Genomic DNA, 17,685 nt, shown 5'->3' with positions numbered 1-17,685 from the left:
CCAAGTCCACATGTATGGAGCTAGATTTGTTTCTTTATTACATGCGAGAAAATAAATGATCTGAGAGAAAGAAAAAAAAATATGTGAGAGAAAAAGTTATCACACTGACAGCAAAAAAGCGTTTTATGAGAGAATTTTTTTTCATAGCAATAGCTAAAAATCTCTTTCAAAATATTTTTTAAACTTTCAAATATATATTTTTGCTATCAGTGTGAAAAAAAAACAAATTCTCTCAAAACGTAAAATCTCTCTCAAAATACTTTTTTAAACTCTCAAAATATATTTTTTTGCTATCAGTGTGAAAAACAATTCTCTCAAAAAAGTGTTTCTCTCAAAACGTTTTTCTTCTCACTCTCAAAACCCAAGTCTTTGCTCTCGATTCTATTTTTTGCTCTCCTTTCAGGATTTCTCTCTGTGTGAAAATAGTGTCAATAGTGAGAACCGTCTTGTCTTGGGAGTCCATCTGAATCATTACACCATTGTCACCGCCTTAGATAGATAACTAGCAGCCAGCCCACTTCTAAATAAATACCTTTTAATTATCTAAACACTTTTTAACAGTCAAACTGAAACAATGGCGGTGAGCTTCAGGTCCTGCAGCCGCAGATGGACCGTCATCAGTGGGGATCGGCCAGCGTGGAAACATCGTTAGAAAGCTTCGCTGCCGACCTCGACCTGTACTGATCTGATCGAAGCTTCAGCGGACAAGGACAGCTCCAGACCGGTAGCAACGGCATAACACCCCTGCAGCTCACTGCCAGTGTTGGTGGAATAGCTAGCTAGCGTTAGTGTGATGCCCACTAAAGTGTTATCACATTTGTGGTAGTTTCTGTAATTTTATAATTAATGTTTGAGTATTTGTTCAGGGGTAACCTACCTGTTTCACCATCCTTGCACTAAAATATTTTATATAGATATCAGGAGTAATTGTGGGGTCGCCAGCAGGGGGCAGTGTGACACTTATTGTGCTCCAGGGGGGCTTTACGTCAGTTTGGTCCGCTTTGCGGCTCTTCCTCTTTCTGCTGAGCGAGATGAAAAACGGACGCAGAGTTTGCCTGTCTCACTTATTTCTCCTGTTTCCAGGTGGTGGAATAGTAAATTAAGTTAAGCAACTGAGATGTAATATATGACATGTTGCTGAATGTTTAAATGTCCGCTATTAAGGCCGTTTTATGAATATGAGGACATATATGTACATATAGCAGTAGCCACATGTTCGCGCTAACGTCACTTATTGCTACTGAAGTCACGTCGGGCAGAGTTTTATTTTTAGCTCCTAGAACATTTTGTAAAGTCTAAAAGTTTTAAAATGTATGATGTGTTAAATGTGGGAAGCTAATGTTAAAAACTGAGTTTATGTACTGAAAAACGGTTAAAAATGTTAAAAACGAATGTTATTTATGTTAAAAGTGGTTAAAGACAAGGTAAAAATCTGTCAGCTCATGCATTTTGGAAGAGTAAAATGATTTTAGTCGGAAATGGAGATGCATTTAGGAACCATATGTAAGTGGTAACATAAGCTATGTTTCATTTGAAGCTGAAAAAAAGACAAAACACGAATGGTATTGTATTCTGAAGTTGTGCTTATTTCATAGAGAACCTTGAGTGTTCGTAACAGAGAGGGATTTAAATTGTGAATGTTTTAATAAATTCTCTCTCTCCTCTCTTTCTGCTGAGCGAGATGAAAAACGGACGCAGAGTTTGCCTGTCTCACTTATTTCTCCTGTTTCCAGAAAGAACATATAAGCTGTTTATGTGGTGCCAGTCGGTACCTGTAACATTAGCAAACTAACCAACCAGCCTGCTTATAAATAAATACATTTTAGTGATCATAACACTTTTAATCAAACTGAAACACTGGAAAAAAAGATTCAAAATGCAAACAATTTTTTTTACAAAGCCTGAGCAAGCCAACAGGCACTTTTGGCAACAATCACAGCCTGTAGTCTGTATGGATCTGCCTTTTATACAATCCATTCCCCCCATTCTTGTTGTAAAACTGCCCAAGCACAGTCAAAGCAATTAAAGCCTACTGCAATACATTCTCAATTGTACTGAGGTCTAAACTCTGACTGGCCACAACTCCAGGATATTTTAAAGCCTGTGTAGAAATATGTTTGGTGTCCTGAATAATAGGCTACATATTAAGTTCACTTACAGACTGCAGCAGTTTTTTCCTCAGGCTATTCTCTGTAACAGAATTCTCAATTCACAGAAATATCAATATGTTTGGATGTAAAAGAGTGCTGAAAACGCCCACACAAAAATGAAGCAGAGGAGATTTCAACATCTAACCTTGTAATAATAGTTCAGCGTATTTCACATTTGTGGGCACAATTATTTTTCATGACAAATGATTGAAGCAAGCATTAAACTGAACTGGTTAGAACACTGGACAATACATTTTAAAACTCAGATATTAAGTTGTCATGCTTAGGTGGTGGAGGGCAATACAAAGGGTAATTGAACGGGAATGGAGAACATATTTCTTCTCACTGTAGAGGTGTGATGAGAACAAGGTGCAGTACTCACTCAGCTCACTGGTTGCAGCTGTAATATTGCAATGGTAATAAGACTCATGTCACACTTGTTACCAAAGGTTTTATGTTACTGCATGCACTTTGCATGTTGTTAACAGGTAATGTTTACAGGACATGAATTGCGTCACTTGACTTCTTCTCATCGGCTCTTGCCAGACTTTCTGGGCTATCACTAACTAACTAGCTAACTTGGCTAGCAAGGTGCAACCAAGTCTATTTCCACGATGTTCCTCTTCCGGGATTGCTCTCGTTCTGCCGGAAATTCCACCAGATATCACTCTTTTCAGATGTCTGTTTTCGGATGTCCCGTTACCTTCCGCTTTCTTAATATTGGCATTTTACACTCTGGTTGCATTTCTACAGCATAAATCAAGACAGCTAGCTAGGCTCTCTGTCCAATCTGAGTTTTCTGTTGCACAAAGACAGATTACAAGACAATTGATTGTTTTAAAGAAATGCCAATAAACCAGAGCACATTTTTCTTCAATGCTTTGTGGATTAGCCAGACCTCCTTCGCAACGTTGTGGATTAAGTTCTGGCAATGCGAGACTAGGTGCAACCTAATGCTGAACAAGACATTTTTAGGTGACCACAATGTTACAATTAACTTTGATGTTGTCAAACACAAAGGGTTCAGCACCTAAACAAACAAAAAAAGGTTCACGGCTATCTAACACAGTTGCCATGGTTAGCTTCAGACTACGTTTACACATGGGCGGCTATTTTCATAACTTGACATTTCAACCTCTCTGTGTTCAAAAATAACATTGTGCATAGCTGTTGGTTTTCAGAAAAAAACAAAGTTTTCCAAAATCTCCAGTATGGACAGAGTTTTAAGAAAGAATCGTTTTCAGAGGCAAATTTTCTGTTTGCATGTAAATGAAGGGCACAAACAAAGCAAAATGTCTCAGTTTTTCAAAATAACCCTGTACGTGTAGACAGCCTCTTAGCCTCTATCCCGTCGCTACCATGGTGACGTGCCAATTACCAGGTAGCCACTCCCTTATTCATACCCTGCTTTACCTGCTTTTTTTAGTTCACTTGAAATGGGACCATAATTTACTAAATGAACATCATGCTGTACTGAAGACGACTTGTAACCAGAGTCCATAAACCTATTAGGACAAAATATTGAGGTAAAACAACAAATAAGAAGTAGGGCCATTTTCTCAATCAGACTTCTTTTTGGAGCCAGTATAGTTGCCCTCTGCTGGGCATTAGAAAGAGTGCAGGTTTAAGCAAACACTATCTGGTTTAAGGGAATTCAGCATTGGCTTCCTTTTTCAGACCTGGATGCCACATCCGTCCACTTTTTTATACAGTCTACGATAACACAAATGTCCAGTATGAAATTAAGACTAAAGTGTAAGTATACTGTACAGCCAATTTAACAGAATACAATCACTCATTTCCAAATACTTTCATGGTGTTTCTCGGTTCCCCCTGAACCAATAGAGAAACTGCATCTGGACTGCTCAAATGTGCCATGTGGTGGTTGTTGGTGCACACTACAGCGGATACAGGATAAACTTTTTCACCTCTCATTAAATGTTTCCACCTCACTACCACGGTATTAAAGCGGTAATCGTGTTAAATGGAACCTGTAACATCTGTATCTGCAGAGTCACTGTTTATGGCATAACTTTAGTTTCTAATTCAAGTGGATTAGTTGAATTTGTAATCTTGTGTACTCTGCTTCATAATTAAAGTGGGATTTCCCACTGTCTTTTCCTAAACCTGTAGTATGTACAGACAACTGAGCTCACAAATGAAAACACAATGTTAAAGCCTTCTCAGCCATCCCGGATGTTCTCATTCGATAAAAAGTAGGACATCGCCAACCCTCTTCCATACAGGTTGCAATTTTTAGTCAGAAATAAGTAAACAAAGTTATAATTACTTCTGGCATGTTATGTTCTGTAGCAAATTGCGGTCATTCTTTTTTATAGAAAAGCATACTTTTATCCATTTACATCAGACATCAAGGAGAGGGAAATTGTAGAATGGGAAAAGGATGGGTTCCTCTGGATCACTGCAATTTTCTGATGCATCAAAACTTGTGCAGCCTATTTGTAGTTGAATTGCCTTTCATTTTCCACAAATGCATCAGCTGGGACATGAAGGGACATCAAAACGGTACACTGCATTACACAAACCGTGTGTTGACATGTCATTTATGTAATTACTTTGTTTAGTTCAGAGCACATAGATGAACCCACATGTGAGAAACAGCCAGTATCAACTACTCATGCAGAGTCTATCTTTGGGAGAATCCGTTATGATTATGAGACTTTTATCAGAGTAATAAGTTTATTATTTTACGTTATTTCATCTTTATTTAACCAATAGAGATTGATGTCTTATAGACTGTTATCAGATGATCAACAGTAACAGAATCAACCATGTCACCACAGAGCGCTTGGGTTAAATTTGTTTACAACAAAGGTAGAGAATTGAGATGTGTAGATTCCGCCATCGTCTGTAATAGACGCTTTCAACTGCAACAACATAAACAAATAGTACTGCACATGTGCATTACTATGGCCCAAAACTTGACAACAACAAGTGAATTGCTTGTTACTGTAGCTAAAACTATGTCTAGCCAGTATTTTTGGGGTTGCCAGTCGAAGAAAAGAAGCTTTACGTGGCCAAACTAAAATAAATAAAATAAAGGTACATTACCAGAACCGTTCAACAATATGTGAAAACGTTTTTTGTCTACGGACCTTTCCGATTTACCGGAGGTTGGTCAGATACACATATTTAAATATCCAGTTGAGAGCGAATGTGTATATAAAAGGGAGGCATTCAAGGCATATCGTAGCTTGGAGGCCTACAACTATTTTCATTCCGTAAAAGTTAAAAGCATCCTAACCTACAAAAATGGAAATACCTGTGTCGTTTACAGGGGAATGAGGCAGGTCAGACACTTTCTAAACGCTACTCTGCCTGGATTATTACTTTGGTTACTGTGGAGCAGTGTGTCCAAGATGGACTCCAGAGTGGCCCATCTGTCACCTCAAAACAAAGTGTTGGGTCACAGGTGACAAAGAAAGTGACTGTTTTAACAATATGACACACTACTACATTTTCAAATCTCACAGTGTGAAATGTGGTATAGTAAAGTGATATTTTGTTAGCAAAATGAATGTAGCTATGTTAATGAAGTCCGATGCTACAGATGTAATGATAATTATATTTCCTTATTTCTTATATTATTATTAATTATAGTTTTTTTTAGATATAAGCATAAAGTATTTCAAATATCCTTACAGCTCAATGCAATTTCTTGAAACCTTGCAAGCCTTGGCTGCCTACACACAAACTTTGCTAACCTTGGCTACATTCTCCCCTCTGCCTTCCCACACTAAATCCACATGGGTCACCAAAGAAGCCTTATAAAGCCCTGAAGGTAAGTCATGGTTCACATGTCTCTAACAAATCCACCAGTTAACCATCATGTTAAAGATTCAGTAGCCTACTAAATAAATATGTCAGGGAAGGTAAATTAGGTATTTTCTCCATGTCTCTTAGGACGTTGTGCCGGATTTTGCTCTCTTTTCTGCCATATATGACAACAGTGAGACAGACACAGTTTGGAGTCAGGTGGTCAGATTTCATCAGCAGTCAGGGAGAGCAGGATGCGCATGGAGAGGAACCAAATGTGTTCAGCAGTTTAGCTCAGCCCACAGTGAGCATGGTAGCACTTTAAACTGTCTAAAGTGCACAGCATTTTATGATGCCTTCATTACTCTGAGACTTGATGAAGTAGAACTAGAGAGAAACACTAGAAAGCAAAGATAGATATAGAACCACTCTGGAATGATGCGTGCAAGCAGCGTATAACAGCAAGCACAACCCGCAAAGTACCTCACAAGGCCACAAGGTATGGGAAGGAAAATTAGGGACTTGCTAAGGAGCATATTAAAGAGAGGGGCTAAAGAGTGACTGACAAAGGGCTAGTGGTGTGTGCAGGAGACCCATGGCTGGCAGCTAGCCCTGATGGTATCACTGATAATAAAATGCCCCATTACCTTCAGAGCATGCACATCCAGTAAAGATGCATCCCTGCTAAAAACCAAGACATCAGAGTAGAGTATAGAGGTAGTATAGAGGTTTTCAATATCAGCTGGTGTAAATCAGTCAAATGTATTATATTTTGCACCTTCTGAAAACTACAAAATATTCTAGTTTATCATGAAACTGTCAATTGAAAAAAAAGAATGCACTATGCATCAACAAACAACCAATGTGCACAAGAAGGAACCTGCACTGCCAGTTTATTAAGTTTTGAAACAAATCATAGAGACCTACTTAAAGCACCCATATTATGCTCATTTTTCAGGTTCATAATTGTATGTAGGGGTTGTACCAGAGGGTTGTACCAGGTTTACATGGTTTCATTTTCAAAAAACACCATATTTTTGTTGTACTGCACATTGCTGCAGATCCTTTTTTACCTTGTGTGTTTGGGTTTCTGTTTTATCTACAGAGTAAGTTACTCAGTCTTTACAATCTTTGTTGGGAGTCACACATGTGCAGTAGCTAGGTAAGATTACATTAGCCAGATAACTTTTTCTCCAACTTTGGTCAGTACAAGGCAGGATTACCTGGGAGACTTCTTCTAAAAGAGGTGCACATGTGGAAAACATGCAGAACAGGTACATATAAGTAATTCTTTTGTAGATTATGGTGAACTAGTGTGTGTTGTAGCAGAGTTTTGCCATTGTGAGTGAAGCCAGCATGCTACAGTTAGCCACCTCGTCTTGGCTAATGACGCAGATGATGCAGGTTTTGAACAGCTCACCTGTTGACTGAAGGCAGAGGACATTCAGAAACCCGTATCTCACTCAAAACAGCATGGATAGTTTTTTTTCAAGTTTGTATGCGTGTGGAAGCACCAGAGACACAAAATAACAATAACCCCAAATCCCAGAAAAGGTTATTTAAAAAAAATAATAATATGCACACTTAAATATAAGAGTACAATTAAAATACACATGAGAGATGCATCAGCTCCTGAATGACATGGACTCTAGCTCTCTCTTTGTGTGTGTGTGTGTGTGTGTGTGTGTGTGTCTGAAACGGTCTGAAAACTGGACTATACATAAACTGTGATTTGTGAGAAATTGTGCCTGATATCTGAATCCCAATTCAATAAATATTTACTGCTAGTTTTTGGTGTTCATTACTGAATATATACTGTATTACTGAGTAAATGTTACCGGGAGGTCAAATAAAACGCACTAGGCTTAAATCTCCAAGGAAACATAACTGGATTTCTTTCTCATGTTTGAGCTGGACGTAGCACAAATAACTCCACTTTAGTAGTGTTTGTCCTGTACAACATTGGCTTCAGGCAAACCTACACAATGTTGCAGTACGGCACACAGATGGAAAAAAACAGTAAGGCAGTAAGATTCACTGAGCCATCCATTCTCACCAAAGATCTACAAAGAGAAGGGGAAACACAGGTCAGAAGGGTTGATTACTTGGTTACTTGAAACAAAAACATTTTATTCAGTTCTCCATTTAATTTTTTTGTTTGCTTTGCTAAATTATTTGACTATTCTTATTGCAGACATTGCACTGTCAAAGTGCTTCACCAAAATCAGAGTCTATCTTACGTAAAGGTAAGTTAATCTGTTAAAACATCTCCCGTTCAGTGAGTGTGTGTAGTGATCAGGGCTTGCAGACCAATTATGGGCTGTGATGAGAAAACCTTTGCCAGGGTAATTATGGAATTAAACAAGAGCAGGCAAAGTGTCAATGTGAAATGTGTGGGGCTTCAGAAAGTTTAGTGTGTGTGTGTGTGTGTGTCTATATACCATGCTTTGTTGTGGATAAGCAACACTATAAAACCTTAGGTAATAGCTAGGAATGTTACATCATTACATGTGTCTTATTCTCTTTAGTTCATATAAGTGTACTGCAAGTGAGAGCTGATGCCACTTCCACTTTAAAACTTGGTGTTGTTGAAAGTGTATTATATACTGTATATTATATAGATGAGAGGAAATTGTTTGCAGTGGGGGATTGCTAACAGCTGTTGGGCTTGTTGTCATTGCAGCAGGATATGTTAATTTCACAGCGCTTGTCACTGGCTATTGACTGTAAAGGAGAACAAAGAGAAGTACACACTGCCACCCAGTGTAGTGTCTTAGCAATATCACATTGTTCTGGGTCCCCGCTGCTTTTTTTTTATGGATGAATGCTGACAAGGTGGATTGTATTGTGGTTGGAAAATATCTGCCAAGAGTATATTTTAGCATTTTAAAATTCCTTACAAAAGTATGGCCATGTACTGTGTTCCTTTTAACCAAATACTGGGCTGATCAACACATAAAGCAGACATTGTGACCCATCATACTGTAGCAGGAAAAACAATTAATGATACCTCAGGTCCATGCATGTCCCCCAATGTGCCAGCATGTACTACATCAGGACCTTGGAGCAAGCACACCTAGATTGAAGATAGTCATTATGTACTCATCTTTTAATTATTACACTATTATTTTCACTGTCCTTGCCCTGTGGGGAAGGCTTGTATTTTGAATATGAGAAGAAGAAGCAGAAGAAAAAGAAGAAGAAAAAGATTACACAACAATAATTTGGCAGATACTTTACAGATTCCAAATGAATACAGTTCATTTTGTCCAAACGAGGAGGCCAGGTTTTTAAACAACAAACTTTACAATGTTTGACAAACCCTCTCTACCATCTGAATTACTGAATCACACTTTTCACTTATATTCTCATAGTATGGCAAAATTCTAATTCCAAAGTCAACAAAAATATTGTCAAATTTTTATTGCCATCAACATTTTCAAAAGTCATATCAGAAAACAAAAACATAGTGACACAATAAACATCTATATATATATTAAATACATTCTAAAATATAGCTGGAGGCTCTAAAGAGCTGATACAGAATGCATAGATGACCAAGCAATTTAGACCTTGCTTTCTAAAAGTTCTCTATAAATTGCAAATTGCACACATCACAAAACCATTGATTTAGACATTACACTTGAACTATTTCAGATTGTATATCTTCCTGGGAAATAACTGACCAAAAATCTGCAGGATAAATTGTATACAGGTTCAGGTTGTACTGCACACCAACATCCATGCCAATATAGTCTGGGCAGTTTGTGCCCTTTAAGTGGTTTCAGGAGTAATCAATTCAGTGAGTCTTGTGAGATCAAAATACAAAAAAGGTTCCTCCAAGGGTTGTGCTGGCTAAGGGTCAACTAGAGGTCACTGATCATGAGAGCAGTGTTGGGTAGGTTAGTTAAAGGAACACTCCAGCATTTTTTTAAATACAGTTGTTTGCTGTTTTGTCTAGAGTTAGAGGAGAAGAATCATTTTGGTTATGTTTTCCTGGCCTAGTTGTGCACAAGGAATGGAGGGAAGACTTATATTCCCGCTTTGTAAACAGTAAAACTATTTTTCCAACAACTCCAAAGCTGTCTGAAAGAGTAGTTTGCTTCCACATTGGAGCAGGTTTTGACCAACAACCACTGGGCAAAGAGCTGCACAGAGCACTCACTTCACAAATTAAATTCACTACATCATCTCATCTGACTCTGGGAAAACAGATGGAAAAAAATGACATTATTTTAGGATTTGTGCTGTATTCAAACACATTTGCTTCTGCATGATGTTTTATGGGATGCCACTGTTGTAATGACCTGATGTAAAAACTAAATCATTTATATTTTCTAATCACTCTACCCAACTCTGAACATGAGAACAGTGTATAAAGGGATGTAGAGTTCAGTTTGGTTTAAGGCCCCGAGGCAGAACACCAGAGAAGCACTTTCTGAGTTCATACCTGGTACATTAAAAAAGATTTATCGTCCACCAAATGCTTTAAATGTGCCCCCCTTTGGTTTCTTGCTTGTCCCTGATATAGATACATAAAATGTACACTGATAGAATTTGTTCCCATGTCTGATCTCTGTATTTCTATATGTGTTACACATAACCTATTTCAGTGTTTGCAAGTCTTCTTTGGATATATATTGCTCAGCATTGCAGAGGTGCACTTACTTCATATTGTGCTGGAAGCTGTTAATGGTACATTAAGAAAAATGACACCAACACCATTGGCACCAGCCATTGAATTTGAAGACAGTGGTGCATTACAATTGCTTAGAGTGACGTCAATGACCACACTGTTCTTATAAAGCATGTCAAAGTATTGAAATCATTTAAAAGCTGTAAACAAATGCAGTGGGATGATTGACAGAGGTTACAAAAGTAAGATCCTGATATACATAGTTGACTTAGGTCTAGTCACCTAGACCAAATGAAGTTAATTTGGTGTCTATGAATGAGTATCCTTGTTTTTTGTTTTGTTTTTAGTAAACCCAAGAATCCAGCCATACTAATCCTTTGTTTGTGTGTTTTCATTAATATTTAGTTAATGTGTGAATGTTCAGGAGTAAGGTGTCCTACTCTGCCAGATTTGTATCACTTTTGATAGCTGTTTTTTCAGCTTTTGGAGATATACAGTCTATTTAGGCAGTGAAAATTAGCAGCAGATGGACTAAATGTTCCTTTAGGCTTTAGGCAGCATCACAACCAGTTAGGGCAGCAACTCTCTTTGTTCAGTTACTGATCAGTGTGGCTTCCCTCAAAAATATTTGTTACGTACGTTTTTGTTAAATACGAAGTATGGCTGAATGAATTGGGAGAGCTGCTGTCTTATTCTGTATTTGTGAAATTATATTTGCTCACACATCTATGTGTTGTTGATGTTGGCATTGTTATTTAAAAGACAAAAAAATGTAACATGTACAATTAAAACCAAACATATCTTCCTAAAGTGTTCTCTTTTTGAAAAAAACTAAAAGAAAAACATGGGCTCAGGCAGCTAGTATAAAAACAGGCAGATTTTTTTTTACCCTGTCAGTCTGCTTCATTTGATAAAAGTGGGTCTTGCACCCCGCCCTCTTGCTCCCTCTTTGAGGACCTTGATTGAAAGGGATCAATACTCCCAAAGAGAAGATACATCAACGGTTGTGCCATGACCCATAAGTGTACCTCCCTGGTCTCCACGAAGGTACTTGCCATCAGTCCCCTTGATGGCGACACGTCCATGTTCCAGGAACTCAAGGAAAAAGTCCTCTGGCTTTTCTCCATCTGTGCACACTAGGCCACTGCTAGAGATGTACCAGAACTTTCCATTGACACCTGCAGAGGGATATTGGTGGATTATTGATTGTTAATTGAGTAAATGCTAAACATCTATTAAAACAGGATGTAGATATATTGGTTGTTATAGGGCCTGTTACAATTATAACTATAATATACTACAATTGCCTGATCTTGATCATTTGAGCTGACCGCGATCATTTTGCATAATTGTTGGATTCCATAATCAAGAGAATTAAAAGTGTTACGAAAATGGCAACAAATCGAAAGTGAATTAGGTGCATGTTCATCCACTGGGTAAATAAAGTGTCTCCACAGTCCAAGGTTCCAATGTCAGGACCAAAAACATAGAAAAAGAGAGCTTGACTGTCTAGATCTTACCGCTGTTGGACAGGTTCTTCTGTTTCAGCTTATATTAAACATTGTAAATTAATCAAAAGTCTTGAACCACATATTTGTTACATTATAATGGCTTGTTCTACACAACAGTTTTAGAATAAGCTATTTAAAATGAATCTGCCACCACAACTATTTTGGCAATGATTGCACTATTTTGAAAGCAGCTATTTAAATTGACAACATGATCGTGACAGCCCTTATTGTTATGCAGAAATGTAGTATGTCGTGCACACATGAAAACACTAACTTTTTACATTGTAGGCGCCATCATTGAAGATCAATGTGAAAATGTCATAGACAGATCGATTTGCGTTCAGAGTGTTGGAGTTCTTGTGGTGACACACAAAGCCATTCTCTCCACGAAGAATCAACATAGGGCGGTTGATGAGTTTCATCAGGAATAATTCATCATCACCTGCAATGAAGGACAACTGCTAACTACTGATCATCTCTTGTGCAATAAGATGTACCTGTGACACAGCATTGAATCTCAAATGGCTTGCCTGAAAGAACTTACCCACTGCGTCGCTGACTGCTGAGAGCTGCCCATTCTTCTTTGTACAAACATACTTTCCATTACTTGCTTTGAGTGCCACCCTCTGTCCTCGCCACTCAATGTCAAACATTGTATTCACTTCTCTGTGAAAAACAAAATGGAGAGTTTAGATAGAGGCAGTGAAAAACATAGAGAAAAGCTCCCCTTCAAGCATCAATACTTACACTTCTGTGGCAGTGGACTGGATCTCTCCATGAGTCACTAAAGTCCAGTAGGATCCACCATTGGTCCTGAACATAGCCTTTTTGCTCTCCTTATCAATCTCCATCTGGAAGGTCTCCATGTCTGTCTCCACATCCTGATTGGCTGAAATACTCACTCCTGGTAATAATGGAAGAAAAGACAGACATTATTTTGTCTTTGTTAAATAGATATTACAGATTACAATGTTTCATCCTATGGTACAGTACAATGCTTTGGCAAGCCGTTGCTTCAAGGCTCCAGCTGTGCAGATAAGGCTCTAATAATGTAAGGCATGTCCAAGTGCAATAGTAAATGCCAACATATTTGCGTTACCATCATGGCATTGATCATGGCAGTTGTGAAAACTAGCCCATGTTTCAAACAAATTTTTAGATTGCAATGTTTGCTAATATTTAGTATGTCAGTATTAGTAATTTCATAAAACATTGATTTGGTTTCCGAAACCCATTCTTGAAGTGTAAAACAGTCATCCCTGTTTGACTTGAAAGGTGATGATCTTGTTTTCTCCATCATCAAATCAGAAGCTTTGCTCAGGTTGGACAGTAGAAGTGGATTATACTGCAGGACATTGGTATGTTTTGTCTTTCCCCCACTATAATTACGAAAACATGTAATTATTGTAAATGTATTTCACCTTTCAAGTAAATGCAGATTCAGTGTATCACTTAAAACAATTGACCTGCTAAGTATACACCTGTGTGCCTCTCTTTGTGAAATTTAGTTCTTCAACAAATTATTTGATCTGTTTTGCATACAAAACAAGTGTGTAAGTACTGTAAAGCTAAACCAACACAGAATAGCATCCAAACTTTGTTTGAAATTAGTCAGCTCTGTTCACTAAATCCGAGTGCCCACTTGCAGTCAATCTAGTGTTATGCACTTAATCCACATGTATTAACTCTGTCTGGTGGGGTGGGTTAGGTGGTGGATGATACTCAGACACATACAACTGAACTGTGTCTGCTGTAGTTCAAATTAGATGCCAAAGAAATGTCCTTCAACCTTTCTCTTAAGCCTGTTACAACCCTAATCCCCCAGTCACCCCTCCACCCTTCCTGTTCATTCGCTTGCCGTAATTCCCTGAGTGGTGAAATGCAAATCTGCACTGCAGGGCCCTCTAAGCAGCTTTCAGTGCCTTGTTCCTTAAAAAACATGGAACTGCCACAAGGCCAAGCAGTACATTTAAAATGTAATTTGTTGCTCTATATTATGAAAATACAGTACCAGGTTGTTGAAATATTGCCCTGATGATGACCTTATTAATTGCAGGAATCTTAGTCATGCATAAGCGTGATGCTGACTGCAGTCTAAAGTTAGTTTGAGAACCTTGTTCCTCAGATATGCTGTAGGACTGCATATGCACAGTACAGCTCATTTAAATAAGGCAGGTGGTTGTTTTAATTTTAAATTTAATTTTAAAGCTTTAAAAAGCTGCATCAGAACAGAATTTGCTTTCCTGTCCTCCCACATTGTTTGCGTGAATAATTATACAGGACAGGGAAGATCACATTATGCAGGCTGACAAGAGATCTTGTAACTCATCTGTCTGGTGAGGCCTGGCTGTAGCATTCTCTCTTGTTGCCCTCTCACTGCCACATTGTCCGACCATAGATCCACATAATTTGAAGAACTTCACTCAATGTATGACGGTAAAGAGTGAGTATCTGCAAGGCTTAAAGTCCATTGATGGAAATTGACACCCGCGGGGCACAGATCTTCCCTGAAGTCATTTGCACGCTACCTAATCTTCAATGGACACACAGTGGAAATGACAAAGCCCATTACCACAATTACTCCCACATTATGGCTTTCAACCATTCTGGATCCAGCATTTAGACAAGAAAGGCAGGTCCTTTTCTCTCATTAGCTGGTAAATTCTGTTGATTATCTTTTTTGGTTACTATAATGTAACCAGGATTCAATTAGACAAATCCAGGCCATTGCAAGTTATAAATAATCCCTCATTACTACAAACTGTGATATTGGAATATGCTTAGCTAACAGTGGTACTGTTCCACTCAGAAATGCACTTTATTGTTATTGGTCAAAAGGCACTCATGTATTCTAATGTGCTATGTGTTTAACTATTTTACATATGCAGGGAAAACAAATACTTAAAGGAAGCAGAATATAGAAGTAAATCTGAGAGGACAACTGAAATCAACAGTACCTTGAATATAACTATTACATTTAACCACTGACAGTGAAGAGAAACGGTAACAAAGACAGTGAGAAAAAAATCTGTATCTCACTGAGAGGTTTGCAAGAGTCATTTAAAAAAGGATGTACACTCTATTTTCAAAATAATATAGTGCACTGCTTTCTAAAGGATCTGAAAATGGTCTCACCTATTCTCTAATGTTAACACTGTTACAATAAAGGGCACAAGGACTTGTGAGTCAAAAATCATGGTGGGGAAAATTGTGTTTCTGTCAGTCAATTTCATAATATCTTTTTCCTAAATGTGAACTCAGCATGTAGCCTTTGGGAGGAGTTCTATCTTCATTTAGCTTCCATTTTCACCATATTCTTTTCATGCTCATTTGTTACCATGAAGGTGTGTTTCCATCACCTCATTTGAAGTAGAAGTTTCTTTAAAATGCACTTGCACATAGTCAAATTTCACCAATGAAAACATAATCATTCAACTTTAAGGTTCCTCAATGTGTAATACTGGCTTGAGAACATCATACTATTAGTGTAGCACTCTGATCCATTTTTTTTATAAAACTATTCAATTTTAGATAAAGTGCGTTTTTCTCAAGACTAAATCACAGGCGGATTACCTTGTTTGACAGAGACAAATCTTTTATTGGCGGCTTGAAAAACTACTTGTGGATGACTCTCCTCAAGATCAAACAGCTCATCTTTTCCAGGCTTGGAACATCGGCCAGATCGCAGTGTCCCTGTTGGACCTACTGGGGTCAGATATTTCCCATCACAGTCCTTAAAAGCCAGCTTTCCGGATTTCAGCTCCAGTGTGAAGCTAGTACTATTGGTGTTCTCCTTTACCAGTTTGCCATCATTGCTGAGGAAACGGCTGTCACAGGTCTTCAGGCTGTACTTGCCATCAAGGTATACCAAGGTGACCAGGGAGTCCACTCCCCAGGGAATATTGCTGTCTACAGAGATCTCTCCATCTGAGGAAGACAGATGGGCATAGCGCTTACGTGCCACACTGAGCAGGCTGGCCTGCGGATGTAAAGCCAAATGGACGGCCCACAGCTCTTGTTCCCCAATGGCTTGGGCAAAGCACGATAGGTAGTCAGCCGATCCACCAAAGTAACGCAGGTAAAGCTCTGACTGCAGTGCCCAGCGACCATCAGATTGAGGCACAATAAGGAAACGGCAGTCAGGGTCAGGCTTCTCTGCCCCACATGCAATCTTTCCATCTTTGTCAGAGGCCAGATAACGTCCCAAGTGGCTGCGAAGGAACACTACTTGGCCATCTTGCTCGTCCTGCTCTAAGGTCCAGATCTGTTTCTTCTTCATGCTGACACCTGAGGCATTCACCTTGAAGCCGAAGGCCTCGGCTGTCAGGTAACGGTTCTCATAGTTGATGAGGCCAAACTGTAGCTTCAGGGCCCTGTTAATTCCGTTTGTGGGCATGCTTGAACAGGCCCAAGTTAAGATTGCAAGTAAAGAAGTTTAGTACAAATAAGGGAAAGGGTAATGGGGAAAAGCAGGCATGAAACAACTGAAAAGCAAAAATAAAATGCTTGATTTCTCCCCTCTTCTGACTCTCAAGCTGTAAATTAGCTCAACTTATCTCCTTTGATGGATTGTCGTGTCCCTTCCTTCTCCCGTCACTTTCTCTCGTTCCCCAGAGGGTTTGCACAGGCACTTGCTCTCCGTTCCTTAATGAGTTAGGATTAAAATCAGCAGGACACAGCACCTCAATCCAACAAGCCGCTGACGTCACATACCAGTGCACCAACCACACACCTCCCTTCCTCCCCCTCCTTTTCCAGTACCCACTCTGCTCAGATTCATTCTCTATCTCTTCCATATGGTCCCCTTACTCTCATCTCTTCATTTTCTTCTCCACCCTTTTCTTCCTTTTTTGTAACTCACACTAGCACACTCATTTGTCAACCTGACTCCCTATAGGTAGTTACTCTGATATTTAGTTCCATTTACTAGTAGTCAGGCCATCCAGCCCTCAGATTATCCCTGCTTTGATCTGCTAGCCAGCCACAGCCTAATTTGAAAATGTCCAGAGAGTAAGGGTTATGTTGGTTGTGTTGGACCAGATTTAATGTACATAGTTGACTGAATTAGAAGCATAGTCTTAACTCCCAAAGTGGTACAAAGTTATTACCCCTGCTTGCCACATGCAGATAGAGAGGTAAAGCAACATTATGTTTGCTTCTAGTCCTCAGAGATATTTAAATTTGTGAAGCGTGTAAGCTTAGCAAAGAGGGATTTGAATAGCACACATTTGAATGAACACACATTGCCCATTTTCCTTGGCTCCACTTTCAAATTATTGCCAAACCTTCCATACCCACTTCTGTTGTTCCAGCAGTCAATTAATAACAGATGACATGACTCCATGACCTTTGTCACAGTGCACACCAAGGTCAACCTTTGTAAGAGCATTACCACCCTCTTTTACCAAGGTGTCTGGGGATGTTGAATGTAATGTCAAGGAGAACAAATAAAATAAATACCTAAACCACAAAAGTGTGTGATTTAAAATATAGCACAAAGCAAAATCCTTGGTGTGGTATTTAGTCTTGATTATCTTTTAAAGGCAAGTGCTCTCATCTATTAGCCTTGGCAGTTAAGAGTGATTAGCATTGTGATCCCAGACCACCATGG

The 17,685-nt window shown here is 38.8% G+C and overlaps 1 protein-coding gene and 1 long non-coding RNA gene across 2 annotated transcripts; both read right to left on the bottom strand.

The window, feature by feature from the left end:
• Positions 1-509: 509 nt before the first annotated feature.
• On the bottom strand, positions 510-11,104 carry LOC116669364 (uncharacterized). Its single transcript, XR_004326760.1, has 3 exons — positions 10,592-11,104; positions 9,259-9,261; positions 510-520 (listed from the first exon to the last, which is right to left on the bottom strand). It is a non-coding gene; the product is annotated as an uncharacterized LOC116669364 (long non-coding RNA).
• Positions 11,105-11,302: 198 nt separating this feature from the next.
• On the bottom strand, positions 11,303-16,738 carry LOC116669363 (fascin-2). The gene is made up of 5 exons (XM_032499165.1): positions 15,648-16,738; positions 12,822-12,978; positions 12,619-12,740; positions 12,349-12,516; positions 11,303-11,741 (listed from the first exon to the last, which is right to left on the bottom strand). The coding sequence occupies exons 1-5, from the start codon at positions 16,468-16,470 to the stop codon at positions 11,536-11,538; spliced, it is 1,476 nt and encodes a 491-aa protein (XP_032355056.1). The 5' UTR covers positions 16,471-16,738; the 3' UTR covers positions 11,303-11,535.
• Between the last annotated feature and the right edge of the window lie 947 nt (positions 16,739-17,685).

The sequence above is a fragment of the Etheostoma spectabile genome, chromosome 19, assembly GCF_008692095.1.
Source record: "Etheostoma spectabile isolate EspeVRDwgs_2016 chromosome 19, UIUC_Espe_1.0, whole genome shotgun sequence".
NCBI lineage: Eukaryota > Metazoa > Chordata > Actinopteri > Perciformes > Percidae > Etheostoma > Etheostoma spectabile.
The sequence above is the reverse complement of the archived record's forward strand: the minus strand, read 5'-3'. Positions and strand labels throughout refer to the sequence as shown.

What these genes read in the sequence shown, in the direction of transcription:
- LOC116669363 (XM_032499165.1), bottom strand. Translation starts at nt 16,470, where the DNA reads ATGCCCACAAACGGAATTAACAGGGCCCTGAAGCTACAGTTTGGCCTC. An exon ending in ATTTGTCTCTGTCAAACAAG is followed by an intron (nt 12,979 to 15,647) that starts GTAATCCGCCTG and finishes CATTATTACCAG; the next exon opens with GAGTGAGTATTTCAGCCAAT. An exon ending in TGGCGCCTACAATGTAAAAA is followed by an intron (nt 11,742 to 12,348) that starts GTTAGTGTTTTC and finishes ATCCCTCTGCAG; the next exon opens with GTGTCAATGGAAAGTTCTGG.